The sequence below is a fragment of the Tupaia chinensis genome, unplaced genomic scaffold (assembly GCF_000334495.1).
Source record: "Tupaia chinensis unplaced genomic scaffold, TupChi_1.0 Scaffold000354_1, whole genome shotgun sequence".
In the NCBI taxonomy this organism is placed as follows: domain Eukaryota; kingdom Metazoa; phylum Chordata; class Mammalia; order Scandentia; family Tupaiidae; genus Tupaia; species Tupaia belangeri.
The window spans coordinates 6,219,730-6,242,082 of record NW_006159849.1 but is presented as its reverse complement, the minus strand read 5'-3'; the positions used below and the strand labels follow the sequence as shown (position 1 = coordinate 6,242,082).

The window sequence follows — 22,353 nt, the reverse complement described above, 5'->3', positions numbered from 1 at the left end:
CACCACCATGGTGCAGCCCTGACGGTCGCGCAGGTCGATGGACGACAGCACGCTCTGGATGAAGTTGGGCAGGTAGTTGCGCTGGCCCTCGAAGAGCCCGGTGGGCCGCCGCAGCCCCCCGCCGCCGGCCGGCCGCTGGTCCTCGTAGGGCGCAGTGGGCACCGTCAGCACCGGGATGGGGCTCCCGCCGGCGCCCAGCGCCCTGCGCCCTCGCGCGGCACCGACCGCTCCTCTCCGCGCGCCCCCTCCCTGCCCCAGCACAGTCTGGCCTCTTTCTTCCTATAAAGTTTTCTCCCGCTCACTTCGCAGCCGGATCGTCCCCAGGTGCCCTCAATTTCTTCTTCTAGTTGAATTCACTTTAGGGGTGTTCCAAAAGCTCGGTTCCAGGGCCAGTTACCCAGACCCCGGCGACGCCTCCTCTCGCGCTTGACCTACGCCTTTGCCGCCAGTACTTCTCCCGAGGAAAGGAACAGCCTGGGGGTGGTGAGAGTTGGTACCGGATTCGGGGTCCTCTCAGGCACCCGACCGCTCTCCCTCCTGGGAGTGAGCAGCTTAGGCGCAGAGGTTTCTCTTTTGAACAAGGGCAGGGAGGGAGCTGGGAGGGGTCTGAAACCTTTTGCCATCAGCGAACAGCCCCAGCCAAAAATAACCCTGGAAAGGCGAGCTGAGAATTGTTATCTCCTGCCAGCGCTGAAACTGGAGGCTGGGCGCTGCGTGTGTGTCAGTGCGCGCACGCCCACCACGACCATTTGTTGCCGGGAATCACACACTGTCAGGCCCTTCAATCCAGCAGGACCCACCCCAGCCGACTGTGCCTTCCCCATCTTCTTTCAAGCCAGCAGATTTTGCAGTGTGGAAACTTTTTTTTTTCTCTTGTTTGTTTGTTGTGGCGGTTTCAACAGCAGCCACACAAACGCCATTTCTTCAGTCTTCTGGCCCTCCTCACTGTCTTTTTCTCTTTTTTGTTTGTTGTGGCGGTTTCACCACCAGCCACACAAACGCCATTTCTTCAGTCTTCTGGCCCTCCTCACTGTCCCTATCCAGCTCTTGCTTAGGAACAGTCTTGTCCCACACTGTATTTGTCCACATTGCAGAACTCTTCCCCGGATTATTTGCTTCCAATAGGAGACTAATGTAATTTTTAATGTCCTACCAGGAATGAAGGAACGAAGACAAGTTAAACAAGAACCGGGTACCAGGTACTGCGAGACCTTCTACACGCATCGTCTCCTGCGGGAGTTAGAGGTTTCCTGCCTTCTCTCCATATAAAACCCACCTAAAGTCCAAAACGGAAAAATTTTCCATAGGAAACAGACATGCAGAAGAAGAAACTAAAAGAATAAAGCCAAAGCAGGAAGAAACAATTCTCTTGCTTCTATCTCTTATCACCCTTAAGGCATTTTTGCACCTACTAAGGCTACTTTCCTGAAACCTGCTTCTTGCCCTTCCCTAAATCACTTTTTGGGAGTAATACTGACTTGGCACAGAGTTGTAAAGTGTGGTCATAGTTAGGTAACTGAGTAATTACATTTGAATGGGATCCTGTGATTGATAAAATGTTTTGCCTATTTTTTTCTTTAGAGGCCAATAGAAAATAAATGGAGTGGTACTCATATTGTCCTCATTTTACAAATGGGTCTTTTGTGAGGTCAAGGAGGTGGCAGGATGGCTTTTGCAGCCAATCCAAGTTTTCCTATTGCTCTACCCTTTTTTATTAATATCATTGAGCTGTGGTGGGAAACCATCAAAGCCCCTCCCCATGACACTGCTGGGGCTTCTTAGCCCTCCTCCTAAATAACAAAGAAGTTTTGGTGGGAGTGGGAGGAATAAGGAGAAATTGGTCCAAAAGGTACGAAGTTTCAGTTAGACAAGAAGGAATAAATGTTTTGAGTTTTATTACACAGCATTAGGTGACTATAGTTAATATTAATGCATATTTCAAATTTTGCTGAGAGTACATTTATGTTTTCACCTCAAAAAAAAAAAAGACAGATATTTGAGGTGATGAATATGTTAAATGGCTTAATTGAGTGATTCCACATTGTACACATATATTATCACATTGTACTCAATAAATACACACAATTGTAATTTGTCAATTAACAATTTCTTTAAAGAATGATATTTTGAAGGGCGAGGGTTGTTGTATGTTTTCCTGTATGCTCCTACGGGTCTCCCAGGGTCCATTTCCCTGTCAAGCTTCCTACTTGTATATTGATTTGCTTGGGAGAGGCCTGGCTTAGCAGCAAATAGACCAAACCTCAACACATCTAAGGATCTGCGCACCTCTCTATGGTCCAGGTTTTTAAAAACATTTTCTTTTTTTAAAAAAAGAATTATTTTATTTAACTTTTTAAACATTTATTTAATTTGACCAGAGAGGGACGGATTGAGAAAGAGTGAGAGCAGGAGAGAGAGAGAGAGGGAAAGTGAGAAAGCAAGCGCCAGATCAGGGACTCTTAACTACTGTCAGCCACGTGGGAGTCCAACGCCCTTAACCACCATGCCACCTCCTGGCCCCTAAAGTCACTTTCTTTCTTTCTCTCTCTTTCTCTCTTTTTTTTTAAGAGGTTTTTGCTATAGGGCACGTTTGGTCGCCAGAAAGACAGAGAGAGACAGAGAGACAGAAAGCGAGAAATCACCCCCCAGGGGGAATGGCCACACTGAAATCTCTTCTCCTCCATTCTCCTCTCAGGATCTTGGGCATGCACGTACATGTGCCTGGCATGAGTTTAAGCCACTGGGTCCGGGACTCGAACCACAGTCGACTACATGGGAGTCCAGCGACATAGCCATTATGCTAACTACTGGTCCCTAAAGTCACTTTCTAATGATATTTTACTTTGCCAAAGAAGGATAGCATCATTCCCAGAAGAGCAGATGTGGTAAGTCCTTTGCCAGTAACAAAGACAAGGACACAACCCCCAAGCCTCAGATATGACCCAACATCCTCCAGGGTGCCGTCTTTCCATTTCCAACACCTGCTTCTCTCTTGACATCACTGTCACACTGTGCCATCACAGACCTGAGCACAAAGCATCAACCTCTCACTAGATTTTACCATCCAAGAGAAAAACCTCCTGCCATTGATTCTAATTCCAACATTCCCAAAAGCTCTGATCAATACTGTTTGAGACAATGTGCCCAACTACACAGCTGGAACCTCTCAGTGAAAAGGAACACAATTCTTGCAAAGCAAAGAGGTGCTCTTCCCCAACAGGAAGGGACACAGGCAACCAAACGGTAATTATCCACCACGTACAAGAGCACTTCCAAAAGTGGGTGGGAAAACAGAAATAGTTAATTTTGGTGCAAAAAAAAAAAAAATTGAAGCCCACTTATTTTATTTCATAATTTTTCCCATAAAGATTTTTTTCCATGAAGTTGTATCTATCCTCACTGACAAGTCTTTCAAAAAATCCTGAAGCGAGGACAACGGTTAAACTTTTTTAACCTGGTGCTCTCCAACCTAAACAAAAAGGACCAGTTTTCTTTTTTATTAATTTGCCAGAAGGTATATGGACTCCCCAGAAAGAGACGGAGTGAGGAAAAGCAAGGAAGTAATCCCCATGATGGTCATGCCACAATTCTTTCCCCGTGTCTCCCTCCTTCCAGGATTTTGAGTGCACGCATGCGTGCACGCACACACACACACACACACACACACACACACACGCACGCATGCACAGTGTAATCACAAGGCATCACATCAGGGATTAAAACTGCAGTCGGTCATGTGGAATCCATCTGCTTCAACCACCACGCCACGGGCTGACCCCAAAGGACCAGTTTCTCAGGGAAAGGGTATCAAACTAGTTTTGTAACCACAGCTAATTACACCCCTATCCCAGGTCCTAGTGGACTAGGTCAGGGATAAACACATTGTTCTGATTCTAAGGAGTTGGTGACCCCTTGACACTGAGTCCAGAACTCTGCAGCATTGGTCTGCTGAAAGAATGAATGGTAGCCCCAAAGGCCGAGAGATGCTGTTCACCCTTCTCTGAGCCTCTACAGAAAGGCATCCCACTGAGAATTCATGGCATGAAACAGGGGCAACCAATATATCCTTCCTTCCCCTGGGGACTTGTTTGCTCTCAGAAAGGAATCAGCTGCCATCTTCACGTAGGGAGTGTAGGGGTATACCATCTGACTCAGGTGGAGAGGCGTTTCCCAACATGCATGTTCAAATACCTCATTCCTTATACCTTATTGTATCCTACTTAACTTTAACCCAGCATTTCCTAATTTTATTTTAACATAAGGTCCTTTTCCAAAACACCTATAAACAAAGCAAGGACATTAATATGTCATGAAACACTTCAGATCTCTGGGATCCCGTCCAGCTACATAACTCTGTGATTCTCTTTTTTACTTATGAGGTATTAAAAATCAATCTCTATCAGGCTTTATAAATTTAGGAATTTATAGGTTCATTTATCATGATCCAGGACTTGCTAAGTTCTAAGGTGAACTGTGGCATCAAGACCCCATTGGGGGTATATTCTCTGTCTGTCTCTCTTACTAATGGAAGAAGCTTTAAAAGAAAGAAAAGAAAGAAAAAGACAACCCCCGAGTGATTTTTGAGACAAATAAATACACACACATACATGCAGTATCCATTCTACAGATATAGAGACTGAGCTTCAGAGAAGGTAGGCAACTTGTTCAAGGTCACACAAGTCGTCATTAATAGAGATATGAAAAAGAGTGGAAGCATGAGACGTAAGGACCCAGAGACAAGTGCATAAACATTTACAGATACACATGTGACATGCACATTTCTTAATACATTTCTGGAACTTTTACTTATAGGCCTTCCACTGAAAGGATGAGAGAAGCAGCAAGTTCTGTTGACATTTGGGCTGTGTGTTCCTGTCCTGGCTTCCCTGGAAGGCAGGAAAGCACCCATCTCTTTAGTTCTAGGTAGTTATATTCTCCTATTGAATCAAGGTCCACTTCTGTGCACAAAGAAAGTGCTAAAAACATGCTGTTGACTCACTGACTGTAAGTTCAGAAGTGTCAAAACTATAGGACAAGGCCCAGCCTAAATGGTGCAATCCATAGCATACTGGACTGCAGAGCTGGAATCCACACAGCCAACCATGGGTTCAGGTCCCCAGGGTCAGCCTGCAAACATGCCAGGTACACGCATGTTGGTGCCCAAGATTCTGAGAAGCTAGAGAGCTAGGGAAAGGGGAATGCAGTGTGAAGATACTTCTGTCAATGGTTCTCTCTCTCTCTCTCTCTCTCTCTCTCTCTTGTTTTTCTCTCTCTAAATAGCAAGTTCCCTATCATTTAAGAAAAAAAGAAGTACGGGACGAAAGGCAGAAAAGCAGGTAGAAAAATATCATAGAGCAGTCCTCTAAGGAAGTACTCATTTCTCCTTTAGAAAAAAAAAATATATTGGGCTAACCCATGTAATAATGATGGTTAAGATGGCTGGATCTCACATGGCCGACTGTGTAGTTTGAGTCCTGGACCTAGCAGCTTAAGAAACATGCTGGGCACATGTGCTTACATGCCCAAAATCCCAGAAGGAAAGAGAATTGGAGGATTGTGGGTGTGACCATGGGGGGTGGGGAGGGAGCAGGGAGTGCTTTCTCATTTTCTTTCTCTGTCTCTCTCCATTGAGCGCACATGCCATCTGGCACAATTTTTTTAAAAATTACTACTGAGAGCTTTAATTCATTGGGTTCCTGACAATTATGAGCATTTAATGTATCAGTAATAACCAACTCTTCTGACTCCTGTTCACTGAAGTTCAAGGGACAAAGGCCCTTCAAGGTCCTGCAGCTTCCTTCAGGAGTAGCTCTCAGTTGTCTCTTGCACATTGTCAGAAAGAGCAACTGGATGATTCTTGATTTGTCCAAACGTCTTTTGCTAGTGAGTAAATCAATTCTATATTTCAAGCACCTCGTAAAATACCACCTTCTATTAAGCCTTTTGTTTCCTACCAATGAAATAACTTACAGTGATTCCAACAGAACTTGCTGCTTCTCAATTCCCTGTAAGATCTCTAAATGAAAATTCCAAACATGAAAAAAAAAATTCCAAAAATGGAATTGATTGTATACTTGACTCTGAGTCCTTACATGCCAGGCTTCAATTTTTTGTTTTTCACCTTCATCAGTGACTACCTGGGTGGCCTGGACAAGTCACTTCCCTCTATAAGGCTCAGTTTCGGCATCTGTAAAATGGACAGAAGACTACCAATCTCACAGGTTTGATGCTCATATTTAAAGAGGTGTGGAAATCACTTGTGTAATGCCTGGCATAGAGGGGCTTAATAAGTGTTCGATGCAGTTATTATGATGATTATTGTTACTACTAGTAAAATATAATCATACTTTATTATTACTGTAATAATTATTCTCTGACCAGATTTTGAGCTCGTGAGTGGTATGAATTACGTCTATTTAACTTTTGGGGCACAATATCTAGCATGATATCAGATGCAAATTAGGGAATTAGTGTGGCTAGATGAAAAAAATTGCTTTTATTGACCCTTAAACACTTTGTAAGTTACTGTGGCAGAAGAGACATCAGCCAAACACATGAAAAAAAATGGCATCTGGAGTTTGTTTTTTGGAGGTAGCCACAGGATACCTATCATACTGAATGCTATTAATCCATTAATAAAGCCAGCACAAGAAGTTGATGGGAAAACTACTTCAGGTGTGGTTTCTTGACCTTGGCATGCACTGGGCCCAACCTTGAAAAGCATTTAATGTTAATTAAGTAACTTGTAAGCATTATGGGTTTTGGAAAGCGTGAGCTCTTATTTATTTATTTATTTATTTAAATTGCTAGAGGGCACGTGCACTTTCCAGAGAAACCAACAAGAGTGAGGGAAAATGCACCCCCCTTATCAGGGCATGGTCATGCCCTAATCCTTCCCCTCCATTTCTCCATCCTGTCAAGATTTGGGGCTCAGCATGTACATGTGCCCAGAATGTCTCTCAAGCCCTGGAACCAAGACTCTCACAGTGGTCATTCATGTGGAATCCGGCTCCCTTAACTGCTAGGCTAAAGGACTGATCCAATAAAAAAACTTTCACTTCAATTAATTTTAACCTAAAAAATAATGGGCTTTTGATCTGTTAAGGACAAAAATTCAAATTCCAGGTAACCCCCCACAGCACACAGATATACCACTGATATAGAGTAACATATTATTAAAAAAATTAGAAATATATTCACCAAAGTTCTTTAATTCTAAAAGCAAAAAAGTTAATTTTCCAAAGGAATTCTTAAACTTGTTTTAATAGTTGAATTTATATCTAAAGTCTTCAAAAAAGGAACATAATTTATATTTTTATTAGAAAAGGAAATGTATTTGCCATATTTAACTTAAATTATACACCACTAGTCATTTGCAATCTTGGCCTACATAGAATTTTTTTAATGGTTTTTATACTTGGTTTTTAGGAGAGTACACCCAGCATATGGCTAATCTCTATATAAATATTTTAGCATTCCTATATAAAGTAGCTTTTTAAAAGTTATTTTATATCCATCTTTGTCAAAGAGCTGAAGAACAAATATATATGGTACAAGCCAGCATAGAACAGAATTTTTTCATCAGTGTAATGTGGGTATATTTGCATGATTGAGAGTAAAATGGTGTGTTATCAGGACCAGTTGGCTTAGGGGGCTGTGAGCAGATGCCAACCTCACATTCCCACCGTCCGGTCAGCCCTGACTCAGGTTTACTCACCCTATTGCCAGAAACCACTGTCTCCATGTGCCGCGCCTGACCAGTGTTCTCCACCAGAATTTGACAGAATTTAATCCATTCCCTCAGAGCACAGTTAAGCGAGGGAACATCCATTTGAAAATTAACTTTAGTAGAGGAGCACAGTACATAATGGGATTTTCTAGACATATCTTTATCATCTGAGCAGTGTGTCAATGGTTAGTATTTCATAGGCTGAAATGTGGCTGACAACTTCAAAGGGAAGATCGTGTTTGTTTTCCCATTTCACTCTATGCTGTTTCTACGACTTCCTCTGAAGCCAGAAAGTAAATGTTATTTCCTAACAAGGTGGTCACTTTTTGTTTATAATGGAATTGGCTCTTCTAACTTACAACAGAAGCCCAAAAATGACCAGGAGGCTCTTATCAAACAGACAGCAGCAAAACTCTTTTTTTAATTTAATATTATTATTATTATTATTATTATTATTTAATTTGCTGTAGGGCATGTACAATCATCAGAGAAAAAAAGGAAAGTGAGAAAGCAAGCAGCCAGGTCCGGGACTCGAACCACAGTTGGCCAGGTGGGAGTCCAGTGCCTTAACCACAACACCACCTACTGGCCTCAGCAGCAGCAAAACTCATCTGAGCTTCTCCCAACAAATTTGACAAATATGACTTTCTCAACGGCATCTCAATGGCATTGGTAGTGAGAAGAGCTCAGAGCTCAGTTAACAGTGTTTCTTCCTCAACTCTACTACATATCCAACAGACAATGTACCTACCTTGCAATGCTCCCAAATTTCTATCAGAAAATGATCATTGGAATTCAGAAATGAGAACATGGAATTCTGAGAATTCTTAGGAATTCCTTAATTCGTTTTATTCTGTGCATTTCATAAAACTTTACTTATGTGTTTTTGGGAAATAGTAAGTGACCATAACCATAAACAGGAAATCATTTTTCTATAATGTGGAAAAGTATGTGACCTTCTGTTAAAAAACAAAAAGATATAATAACAGATGATTTATTAGTAGTAGTATAAACCAATGTATCGTGGCAAGAATATAACTCTAATTATGTGCAAAAAATGGTCTCTACCTGATCCAGATATAAGATAATAGAAAATATTTTTTAAAAAAGTTAACATAAGATATAAATGTTCAGTAAGAGTCATTTAAAAATTGGGAGGTGGGAGGTAGTATAATGGTTAAGGCTCTAGATTCCTACGCAGCCAACCGTGGTTCAAGTTCCAGACCTGACTACTTGAATCACGCTGAGCATGAGTGCATGTGTGCCCAAAATCCCAAAAGAAGAAAGGAGAAGGGATGGTGGTGTGGCCATACCCTCTAGGGGGTGATTTCTTACTTTCCGTCCCTGTCTCTCTCTCCCTCTCTCTGACTCTGTCTCTCTCTGGTGAACATACTTGCTCAGTAGTAAAAACAAAACAAACAAAAAATTTGAGAGGTTAAACCCCAAATATTTAAAATTTAAAAGTAGTAATTTTTTAAATGAAAATTTTAAACTCACAAAGCATCAACTCTCTCTAGTAGTATTCAAATAAAATAATATTTGAATCTCTGGCAAGATGAACAGCACTACACAGAAACAGATGTACAAAATGCCAACTGAAGGACATATTTTGTTTCTTAAACTTGTTATCTCCTAGAACGCCACTCACAGGATCTGCAGAAAACGCCACTCACAGGATCTGCAGAAAGTACACTCTGCCTATACGCTTATTAGCATTAACTTTGTTTACGGGCATGAACCACTGTTAGCAGTGCCCAGGGCCATGAGCACACAGTGGAACTGAACAGCCACGTCTGAATGATATGTCTCCCACGCCAGTCCTGGTTCCCAATAACGTTGACCTTGACCTTGGCCTCACATGTCAGCGTTTCCTGCTCTTGCTTTCAACTTGGAGCCAGTGGATTTCTTCAAACCAGTAAGATCCCTGCATTGACTATTAAGCTTTAATTCTCACAGGAGAATTAGAAGGCTACTTATTTTAATTTTTCAACTGATCTTTCTCAGAATTCAGAATCCAGAAGTTCATATAAATTAAAATGCCAGGAGGGAATTCCCAAATGAAATACTTTTCCCTTTCTCTCAGAGGAAACCATAAATACAATGTGTTCCTTCACATGTCCATTTTCCTCTGCTCACTTACGGTTGTCACCTCTATAGGTGCCCAGCTTGCAGCCTCCCCTCTTCTGTGAATGGCCTCAATCAATAGCCATGACCTTTCACATGATCCTGGATTCCGGATGTACAGTGAGGATCACCCAGGGGGGATGCCAGGCTCAGCTGGATTTCCTCACTGTTCCTGGAACTTGGCCACTGGAATCCAGACCACAGAGGTGTGGACCACTGTAGTCAGGCCATACTGATGATGGCGACAAAAGAGATTGACTCTTTGGCTATGTGTTGTTCATATCCCAGAAGCTGCCCTGAATTTTCTCCTTTCCAGTCATGAGATACTTAAGATATTCCAGTATTCCTCATTAAGTGCCTCCATGGTTTAAGCTAGCCAGAATTCACGTCTGTTGCTTTTAATTAAAAGAACCTTCACTAATACAGCCTTCTTTCCTGGCCCTAATTCCTTTAATTTTCTGAAAATCTGCCTAACTGCTTTTAAAAAGTGAAACAAATATTATATCATTTATTCAAAATTTAGAAACACACGATGGAGGGGCCAGCAGGTGGTGTAGTGGTTAAGGGCGCTGGACTCCCACATGGCCGACCATGGTTTGAGTCCTAGACCTGGTGGCTTGTTTTCTTACTTTCCCTCTCTTACTTGCTCTGTACCTCTCTGGTCAAATTTTTAAATAAATAAATAAATAAAGTTGAGGAAAATAAAAAGAAGCACACAATGGAACACTCTGCATAGTCTCTGATATACACATACATAGTACCAGCATAAACTGTGAGCAGTGTATCAAGAGCATGGTTTCCATGGTTACCTGATAAACCGAGCATCCATCTGTATCAAGACCGCAATTGCTTAGCAGGCCTGGGGGAACATGGGTAGCAGATACTTTCATACTTCCTTTCTAGTCATACAACCCATTTTTCCTGAGGCTGTTCAGTTTGTTATCTCACTGTAAATATCAATAGCATTCTCTTTCTTTCTCTAGAGAATTTCTATGAATCTCTCTTAAGGACATTTTAAATACTATAGAAAATATGCTTCTCTGGGGGCCAGTGTGTGGTGTAGTGGTTAAAGCACTAGACTCCCGTGTGGTTGACCACATTTCGAGTCCCAGATCCAATGGCTTGAAACTCATGCCAGGTGTGTGTATGTATGTGCCCAAAATCCTGAGAGGTAAATGAAAGAGAAGGGATTATGATGTGGTCAACTCCCCTGGGGAGTGATTTCTCTTTTTCTGTCTCTCTGTCTCACTGGTGAGCACATGTGCCCTATAGCAAAAATCTCTCCTTAAAAAAAAAAGGAAAAATGCTTCTCTACATTTTCCCATATGCCTGAAATAATTTTTTTTGAGAGGTTTTCACTATAGGGTGCGTGCACTCGCCAGACAGACAGAGAGAGGCATAGAGACAGAAAGCGAGAAATCACCCCCCAGGGGGGATGGTCATGCCACAATCCCTTCTCCTCCATTCTCCTCTCGGGATCTTGGACATGCACGCACATGCGCCCGGCGTGAGTTTTAAGCCACCGGGTCCGGGACACGAACTGCGGTCGACTATGTGGGAGTCCAGCAACATAGCCATTACGCTAACTGCTGGTTCCCAGCCTGAAATATTTTATAGCAAAAAATATGTCTATAGTTCTTACGTGTACAGAATATAGCTGCAAAAACTCACTTTGCTATGCCAACCATGAATCACTCTGGAGCACCTTCCTGATAGAGCATGCATGAGGATTAAATGATATAAACTACAAAGCGCTTAATAGTGACCTGTCCTGAATAAAAGACAGCAAGCCTTCAAATGGCATTTCTTTATATTTATAAAACATGTTTTGATGTTTTGTTTTTTAATTTTGCCAGAGGGATTATACACTTACCAGAGAGAAAGAGGAAGAAAGACAGAAATCGAGAAAGTATCCCCCCCATGCAATCCTTTCTCCTCCATTTCTCCCTCCTTTCAGGATTTTGGGCAATTGTGACTGGTGTCTTTTTCAAGCTGCTGGGTCCAGGACTAGAACCGCCTGGTCAGCCATGTAGGATCCATTCACCATAACCACTATCAGCTGGCCCTATATTCAGAAAATATAAAGAAACATTATATTTGAACCAACAGGTGCTTTGAAGGCTAAGGCGCTATATCCCACATGGCTGACTACTAAGTTCAAGTTCTGGACCTGGCAGCTTAAAAATTATGCCAGAAGGGGGACTAGCAGTTGGCATAATGTTCATGTCGCTGGACTCCCATGTAGTCGATTGCAGTTCAAGTCCCAGACCAGGTGGCTTAAACTCACACCAGGCACGTGTGCATGTGTGCCCAAGATCCCAAGAGGAAAATGGAGGAGAAAGGATTGCGGCATGGCCATCTCTTTTGGGGGGTGATTTCTCACTTTCTGTCTGTCTCTCTCTGTCTTTCTGGTGAATAGCAAAAACTTTTCCAAAAAAATAAAAAAAAATATGCCAGGAGGGACCAGCAGTTGGCATAATGGCTATGTTGCTGGACTCCCAGGTAGTCAACTGTAGTTCAAGTCCCAGACCAGGTGGCTTAAACTCACACCAGGCACGTGTGCATGTGTGCCCAAGATCCCAAGAGGAAACTGGAGGAGAAAGGATTGCGGCATGGCCATCTCTTTTGGGGGGTGATTTCTCACTTTCTGTCTTCCTGCCTCTCTCTCTTTCTGGTGAGCGTGCGCACCCTACAGCAAAAACCTCTCCACCCCAAAAACAAACAAACAAACAAATCATGCCAGGTATATGTACATGTCGTACCCAAAATCATGAGAGGAGAATGGAGGAGAAGGGATCACAGTGTGGCCATTGCCCTTCAGGGGGTGATTTCTCTCTCTCCCTCTCTTGCTATTGCTCTCTGGTGAGCATATACACCCTATAACAAAACAAAGCAAAAAGTCTTATATCAAATTCTTGATAAGTTATTAAGGGATTTTTTTATATTAATGTTTTGAATAGGTTCTACATACCTGTTCTCCAAAATTCAAAAGGTACAAAAGGACAGACAGTGAAATTTTTCTTACCTTTCTTCCCTTTACTATCCTAGAGGCAACTGTTTGCAGATACTTTTAATATCCTTAAAGAATACCATGTCTAAATAAGGAAAAGGAGAGTCTGTGCAAGTGCGTACACATTACCCCACTTAAAGCTCGTAAAGACCTTTTGAAGTGGTATCATTATTACTACCATTTTACAGAATAAATTGAGGTTTGAAAAGATTAGGTGACTTGTCCCAAAGTCACACAGCTAGTAAACAGTGAAATTTGGATTCAAATATTTTAATCACTGTGTGTACAAGAAGATTCAAAAGTTTGTGGAAAAAAATGGAATTACAGTATGCACTTATTTTGATGCAAAAAAATGTTTAAATAACATGCTAACACTGGAAGCCTCATTAGCTCCTCTTTTTAAGACAAGATACTTAGGAGAGCCATATGAGGTAGGTGGGACACCCTTGAGAAGTGAGGAGAAGTCAAAAGATAGGATGTGAGAAAGCCTTTCTCATTATTCTCTTTGAACCCACCCTAACTCCATTCTACCAGTTTCAGCCGCTGACCTGCTATCAGAAGCCCACAGCCATCTAAGTTGTCTTTAATATAATGATGACTATCAGTTTGGGGCCTTCATCCAACATTCTTAGGTGGCTCTTTTTTAAGTTAATTTCTCTCTTCCATGAGCGTGCACCCCAACAGGGTCTTCATGCCACGATCCACCCCTAGCTTCAACCAGCCCTAGATTATGGGCATGCACATGCCTGGCATACTTAGGGAGGTCCCCAACACAAACCCAGAACCTTTCCATTGGGTGAGTCGCAGAGACTACTATGTAGCCACTGTGCCACCATCTAGTCCTCACATTTGACTCCTGTTTTAACCAAAAACACACATAACTAGGCAGAGTGTGGGCACTTAATCCCCCCACAGAGAACTATGAAGGTTCTGGGTTTACCAGGATCTCCCACCTTAACTCCTGCTAGTTTGTATACCAAGCTCTGAGAAGTGCTCCCTCTCTCCCTGTGCCTCAAGTTCTCAATATATCATAAAATGGGTTTACCAGGATCTCCCACCTTAACTCCTGCTAGTTTGTATACCAAGCTCTGAGAAGTGCTCCCTCTCCCTGTGCCTCAAGTTCTCTCATAAAATAAGAGATGAAAGAGGAACTACTACTACAGAAATATAAAGAAGAGTAAGGAACTCCTATGCACAATTGTATGACAAAAGGTTGGGTAATCCAGAAGAAATGGAGAAATTTGTAGACAAATACTACTTACCAAGACTGAATCATGAAGAACAGAAAAATCTGATCAGAGCAATAGCAAGAAATAGTCTTCCATCAAAGAAAAGCCCAGAACCAGATTGCTTCACAGCTGAATTCTACCAAATATTCAAAAAATAATTAATACCAACCTTCTTCACATTCTTCCGAAAAGCTGAAGTAGAGAAAGTACTTGCAAACTCGTTTTAGGAGGCCAGTCTTACCCTGATACCAAAGCCAGTTAGGCCCACTACAAGAAAGGAAAACTGCAGGTCGGCGTCCCTGATGAACACAAAGGCAACAGTCTCAACAAAACACTAGCAAACCCAATTCAACAACACTTTAAAAGAATATCATTTACCAAGATCAAGTAGAATTTATCCTTGGGATGCGAGGATAGTACAGCATGGGCAAATCAATATATGTAAAAAGGAAGGATACAAAAATCATATGATCATCTCAGCAGATGCAGAAAAACATTTGACAAAATTAAACACCTGTTCATGGGGGGAAAAAAACTCTCAACAGATTAGGCATAGAGGGAATTTATCTCAACAAAATAAAGGCCATATAAGACAAACCCATATGCTAACAGCATAATCAATGATTAGAAGTTGTTACTGATCAGTGACAAAACAAAGAATGTGCATTCTCACTACAAGTCCTGAGCAGAGTGATTAGGCAAAAGAAAGAAAGAAAAGGCATCCAAGTAGGGAAGGAAGACATTTGACAAAATTAAACACCTGTTCATGGGGGAAAAAAACTCTCAACAGATTAGGCATAGAGGGAATTTATCTCAACAAAATAAAGGCCATATAAGACAAACCCATATGCTAACAGCATAATCAATGATTAGAAGTTGTTACTGATCAGTGACAAAACAAAGAATGTGCATTCTCACTACAAGTCCTGAGCAGAGTGATTAGGCAAAAGAAAGAAAGAAAAGGCATCCAAGTAGGGAAGGAAGATGTAAAATCCTCTCTGAGGACAACCTGATCCTCTGTGTAGGAAACCCTAAACTCCACCAGAAACTGAAACAAATTTAGTAAAGTGGCAGGAAATAAAATTAACACACACAGCATTTAATATTGCAACATTTAGCTCCCCAATGTGAAAGTCCCAGAGGCAAGAGGTAGTCAGAGGCAAAGAAAACCTGTACATGAACCAACTCAGGAACAATGAGCCAGATTGTGCTCCTGTCTTAAAGGCCGTGAAGAGCTTCACTCAAGTTAGATGAGAGCCAGTCTGTAGAACCAACAGGAAGCTTATACCCAACCAACAAAATGACAAGACAGAGGAAAAGCAGAGGTCAATCCTTACTATGGAAAGGACAGATGATTAGCTCGATAAGGTACTAAATATTTCTTCCTGAGCAAAATATTTGTCTAATAATCTAGACATTACTTGCACAACTAGAAAAATCAGTTCTTGGTTAGAAAAATGTGTTGCTGTCAAGACTTAGGCTTAGGCATTGCAAAGGAAGACAACATTTTCATCCCTAGTGAATATTTTTGTTTGTCTTGGCTTGTTATTCCAAAGTCAACAGAGCCTCTAAATAAAGTGTTGAAGTATAAGAAATAACCACTTCTTTCTCCATCTTGTTCATTGCTCCCATAGGGTTTCAGCACAAATTCCACTATTAATAACCCTTTCTGCTGAAATCTGCCTTTCTTAGGAAGAGTATCCAGAAACAGAAGACACAGATCTGAGAGACTTTTCCTACTAGAACTGCTGCTTTGGTTTAACTTGAAAAAACCCACACCCCATTCCTAATGACAAACATCTGAACCACCCGGTCTTCTCACAAGCAAGACCTTGTTTTGGCTTCCTGTCCACTGCATTCTGTATGCAACCCATAGATCACTCACTGAGAACCAGAGCCTGCAGGAGAGCAACTCTCCAACAGGCCCTGATTTCACAAGACATTTCCATATCACCCCCTGAACCAGCTGGAAATCCTCCACTTGAGTAAAAATCCAGCTCATCTCACTGAATTTCCTGATTTAAAAGTCTAATTCATTTCACCAAAGGTGTGACAGAAGGAAACCCAGTGCACCAGTTCTTCCCTGCCTGATTGCTCCAGACCAAAGCTATTGCATTTTGCCCTAGAAAAATAATGGTCCAAACATGTTATGCAGGGGGTGCTGGCCCAGCATCATCCTCTTACTAAGGCCACAGGATCTTGGGGGCACACTGAAGGAAAAATATATTAGCTACAGCGGCCAGGAAGCTCCTCCATGAAAAATAGTAACAAGCCTGAGGTCTCCCATTCTTATTAAATTAACACACAAAATACAAAAATGTCACAGTTTTTAAGTATGATACACTCTCTCTAAGCAATGAACTACTTAGAGATGCAATGTTTACACTGCTACCCCTCCCAGGGCCAGCTGGGAAGCTTAACTGTCCTTAGATGTTCTGGGATGAAGGAGAGTTAATAAGTTTGCCAGGGGCTACTGGAGATAAGCTCATGAAAGAAAAAAAATGTAAATCTATCTGATAATTGTAAATAATAATAATAAAACAGGTATAGGAAACCATACATACATATATACATAGAAAGTTTTTAAAAACAACAACTTATGGCTTTTACACATGTCATGAGCCTGTAATGGCCTCTGGTGTTTAATCCTCAAGGCAGACTGTCCTTTCTCCCTTTTCCTGCACCATTCTGGACTCCCTTTTGACTTCTTTGACATGTAAATGATCAAATCACATCCTGTAATTTATAGTCCCCCAGCCAAGTTCTCCACACTTTCCATTTACCCTATTAGTTCTCACAGCCGCTGGGGATCCTCAAACCCACCAGCTTCCCCATTAGGTTTGAGCAGACCAACACACAGCAGTAGGTACCACTGCATCACCCAAAATGCTTTACTTAATTTTTAATTGCATCTGAGAGAAATCTCAGGATTGCAAACTAGGAGGGGCAGAGCTGCCTCCATGTATCTCTCGGGGAGGGGGTACGGGGGGAGAAACTACTCTGGGGAAAAAAAAGCTGATTCAACTAATCAAAAAGGAGCAATCTTGTTGATACCAGATCATGCTCCGAATGTACTTGTATTGCTGATTGGAAGATCACACAAGGAAAATTGTCCAATAGCACCACTTACAGCAAGAGCCTGTAAGTGCAACAAAGCCCATCTTTCAGCCAAGAAAAACCAAGCTGGGAACTGGCTCATCAGGCTCTGACCACCCCCCACCACCCTCCACTCTCACCCCACCCCCTGCGTCCAGTCTCTGCATAAAGAATGATGGTAACAGGAAGCCAGGGCAATTCATTTGTCATCACTTGAAGGAACACTTGGATTCCAGCAAATATTGAAAAGGGAATGTTAATATCAGGTTCAGCTAGACAATAGGGGATGACTCTCAAATGAGACAAATAATTTTCTTTTTCTTTTAATTGTAAAGCATTTTTATTTCTATTTCTAAAGATATCTTTTTTTTTAACATTCAATCACTGTATATCATTAGAACATAACAAACAAATTTTCCCAGCATGAATATACTAGTTGAGACAAGTGATTTTTCATTAGAGGTCCCTGATACCTGAAAATACAGCCCAGGACATCCTAAGTTAAATTGAAGTATAGAAATAAAGCATTTCTTCCTGTGATTAACCACTCCTTCCCCAAAAAAAAACAAAAACCAAAAAACAAACAAACAAAACACACTCACATACAAACTTTAGAAATGGCCTTTTCCAATTTCTAACTAGCTTGCCTTTTAGTTCTCCAAGTCAAAAAGGAAATACAGTACAAAGACCTTTTTCCCTTAGGGATCACACACCAATTCACCCAGTCCATTTCTTCTCCACATGGAGCAACAAAGCCTATAGACCTCCCCATCCTCCTTTGGACTCTTTCGTGGCTACAGCAGACAAATCTTGGGTATCTCTCTCCAGATGGCAGGTGACAGGGAAGCTTGTTTGAGAAGTGCTCCCTCGGCTTTTGCATTCAAGCCCGCCCAGAGAGGTGCCATCTATTAGGCTGCCTCTCAGTTCCCCCGGACACACCTTACAATTAAATATGGAAACATTTTGTTTTCCCATTGTCTATGTGTGCTGGCAAAAGAGGCAGTTTAAGTCACTTTTTTTAAAATTGGTTACATGGTATAAATTCATCAGTCATCAGTTTCACCTTCATCTTTCCTGGGTGGACCCAATTCAAGTCACATTTATATACAACAGCTCTGACCTCCTCAAATCAAAGAGAAGAAATGGCATTATTGCTAAGTTCAAATAAAGTCTTTCTTATTTCATTTTTATTTCTTCCTCCAGGTGCTATCACCAGGTAAGATCATAAACCCTGACTGGGCAGAGATGTAATTATAAATAAATGCAATGCCTGTGGGCCAGCCAGCAATGTGGTGGTTAAGGTGACTAGATCCCACCGAGGGCATCTGCATGTATGCCCAGAATTCTGATAGGAGAAATGGAAAAGGGATTGTGGTGTGACCAGTCCCACAAAGGGTGCTTTCTTGTTGTCTCTTTCTGTGTGTCTCTCTGGTGAGTTCATTTGCCCTCTAACATTTTTTTTTAATCTGTGCCTAATTATACTTTTCTTTTTTGTTTTTTTGTTTGTTTGTTTGTTTTTTGAGAGTTTTTTTTTCTCGATATAGGGAGCGTGCACTCGCCAGACAGAGAGAGACATAGAGACAGAAAGTGAGAAATCACCCCCCAGGGGGGATGGCCACCCCGCAATCCCTTCTCCTCCATTCTCCTCTCGGGATCTTGGGCATGCACGCACACGCGCCCGGCATGAGTTTTAAGCCACCAGGTCAGGGAGGCGAACTGCAGTCCACTACGTGGGAGTCCAGTGACATAGCCATTACGCTAACTGCTGGTTCCCCTTTTTTGTTTTTTAAGAAAGAGAGAGATTTTTTGCTATAGGGTCCCTGTGCTCACCAGACAGAGAGAGACAAAGCCACAGAAAGTGAGAAATCACCCAGCAAGGGGATAGCCACACTGCAGTCCCTTCTCCTCAATTTCGTTTCAGGACTTTAGGCATGTATGCACAGGTGCCTAGTGTGAGTTTTAAGCTGCCAAGTCCAGAACTCGAACCATGGTTGGCCATGTGAAAGCCCAACAATGTAACCTTTACACCATTTGTTGGTCCCCTTAATTATACTTTTAATAAGCTCTCCCCCCCTTACTTTGCATTCTCCTCAAAATACCTCTTCTTCCATTTAAAATCACAGAAACTAAAATGTTATCCCTGGCTAGCCTGGTGGTGTAGCAGTGACACAATGCTGTGTGATGCTGAAGTCACATAGGAAGGTCCCAGGTTCTCATCCCGAGGTCTTGCTGTATACCCTGGGTAGGCATCTGTGCAGGATTCTGGTTGGATGAGTCTGGGGTGGATCCTGGAGCAAGGACACTCTTGGGGTGCCTATCTCTCTCTCTTGCTCTCTCCCTCTCTCTCTCTCTCATGGAAGAAATAAATTTAAAAACTTAAAATATGTTATACCTGAAAAGTCTAGCCACTGCCCACAGGTGGTAATGAAGTCCAGAGATTAAGAGTTTGTTCTCAACATCTTAAGTAAAGAAGAAGGGTTACACTCAGCTGGTGAGTCCACTGTGTTCAAGGATGGAGACACATGACCGCACAGGACCAACGAAGTTTGTTACACTCCTGCATCGGTATTTGGGAGTCTTAGAAAATCCTTATTTTGAGTTAGAATCAGACCTCTTCCTCAGGCTCGTTGAGCTCTGTCCTCAAGGGCTGACCAGGCAGCCTGTATCCTAACCATACCATCACACAAAGACTATCTATTGAATAATTCAAAAACTGAGCACAGGCATGAGGATCCAGAAATTTGCCCTATGTCTGGTCAATCTGGCCTATGCACTAGAAGTTGTTAGAATTCAATCTCTGACTCTTGATTTTGGTTCTTGCATGAATGAATTACAGCACTAGGGCAGCTTTCCTAGCTGTCAGTGAGCGAGACTTTTTTCCCTCCATATTTTTATAGTGAAATATTAAATTAGAAGTACAGAGTTATTTCATGACATCTTATCTTCCTATAATTTTCTTGAAGACATAATTTGTTTCATCTCCTTTCCCCAATAAGCAAAAGTATCGACTCACTGGAAAAGTCATGACTCATTTTTGCATAGACAAATATGTCATGACTTTTCCAACAACCCAATACGTCTAGTGCAAAACAGGTACTCAGTGAATATGTTGGAGTAAATAATGATTCTAGCACCCAGGACGTGACTGCTGCTATACCTAAATGAGCTAACATCTAATCTCATTCAGCCCATCAAAATTGATGGCTACTGTTTTTAATAATACTTTTTCTTGTAATTTTTTAAATAATTATTTATTTTATTAATTCATTCATTATTTTTTTAATTTGACCAGAGAGAGACAGAAGGTGAGAGTGAGAGAGAGAGGAAGTGAAAAAGCAAGCTTCCAGATTCAGGACTCAAACCCTGGTCAGCCACATGGGAGTGTCCAACACCTTAACCACCACGCCACCTGCTGGTCCTACTTTTCTTTGTAATTTTTAACTTACATATAACGGTTGTACATCTTTGTGGGGCAAAGTGTGGTGTTTTGTTTTGTTTTTTACATTTAAGTTATCATTTTAATTTATCTTCTTTTTTTACATTTAAGTTATCATTTTAATTTATTTTCTAATTTATTTTATTTATTTACATTTATTCACTATACATCATTACAGCAAACAAAATGAGATTTTCCCATCCAGAATACACTGTAAATTGGCTCAATCAAGCACATCAACATACGTGTTATCATCAATAAATAAATTCCCATTTGTTGCCTGTATATTTTGTTGTTTTTGCCATCCTCGATTCCCTATTTCTCACCCTCTGCCATGCCTCACCTTCTTCCCACATTGTCTTTGGTATCCATGGTTGCTTTCTAGGTCTTTCTCCCCATTTTATTTATTTGCTACTGAACTTAATCTAAATACTTCCAATAGCTAGCGCAGATGATATATACATATCCATGAACACAAGTCTGACTTTAGGCATAAACCTCAGAGAGTAGAATGAACATACTATAAAGTAGTACCTAGCTGGGACTGTATAGCTTACTGCAGACATCAAATATGCATTTTTTTATTTCAAGAAAAATAGTTTTCATGTGTTTATTTTTCTCCTGATACTTTTTTTAATTTGCTAATTTACATTCATCCCCTAATCATCGTCACAGCATACAAATGGTGATTTCCTATCAAGAATACACTGCATAGTGGTTTAATCATGTATGTTATCATCAATAATTTTCCATTTTTAGTTTCACACACACATTTATTTATTTATTTATTTATTTATTTATTTATTCGTATTTATCCCTATGTCTGACCCTCTGCCCTCTCCCACCCTCTTCTCACACTATCTCTGGTGTCTACAGTTGTCTTCCATTCCTTTTCCTCCACATTTTATTGATCCCACAATTTCTTACATAATCTAACTACTTTCAATAGCAAGTTCAGCTGGCAATTTCAAGAAAAGCAGTTTTGAATTGCTAAGGAAATTTGCTTAAAACGTAAAGCCTGGAAACAGGTTAGTATTCTGTTCCAATAATAGGTACATGAACCTATTGACAGCTCAAGACAGGACAAAAACTCTTAAAAATTGGACAATGGGGGACCAGCAGGTGGCATAGTGGTTAAGGTGCTGGACACTCCCACATGGCTGACCACGGTTCAAGTCCTGGACCTGGTAGCTTGCTCGCTCGCTCTCTCTCTATCTCTATCTCCCTCTGGTCAAATTAAAATAAATGAATGAATATATGAAATAAATAAAATATATCTTAAAAAAAAAATCAGACAATGAAGCCTAGAAGAAAAGAAGCAATATTTTACTCAAAAGTCACAGAATGCTATTTCACCAGTTTAGTCTCATGTACTTAATCTATCTTCTGTTGTGGTTCAATCTTCCTGATTGAATTCTGGGATATAATATTCAACTCCAGACTTGTCCCTACGATTAAGTTGGCCATTTTCTTAGGTTTTGAACTCCTATTTCTGTGTGACTACATTTGATTTTCCTGACATAGCACTCCCTTGAGAACTTCTTGGAGATCTAGTCTGGTGCTGGTAAATTCTTTCAGGTTTTGTTTATCTGAGAATGTTCTTGTCTTTTCTTCCCATATGAAGGATATTCTTGCCGGGTACGGTATTCTCGGTTGAAATTGCTTTTCTCGGGACCAGCAGTTAGCGTATGGCTGTGCCGCTGGATTCCCATGTAGTCGACCGCGGTTC

The 22,353-nt window shown here is 41.3% G+C and overlaps 1 protein-coding gene across 1 annotated transcript in view; it reads right to left on the bottom strand.

Annotated features, from left to right (window-relative positions):
• PGM5 (phosphoglucomutase 5) overlaps positions 1–22,353 on the bottom strand; it is a 273,115-nt gene that overhangs the window by 230,208 nt on the left and 20,554 nt on the right. Inside the window, exons 2-3 of the mRNA XM_006152509.3 lie at positions 985–1,149; positions 1–279 (exon numbers count right to left, since the gene is read on the bottom strand). The exon at positions 1–279 is cut by the window's left edge and continues 69 nt beyond it. Of these exons, the coding sequence (XP_006152571.1) occupies positions 1–279; positions 985–1,149 (444 nt within the window). The remainder of the gene's footprint in view (positions 280–984; positions 1,150–22,353) is intronic.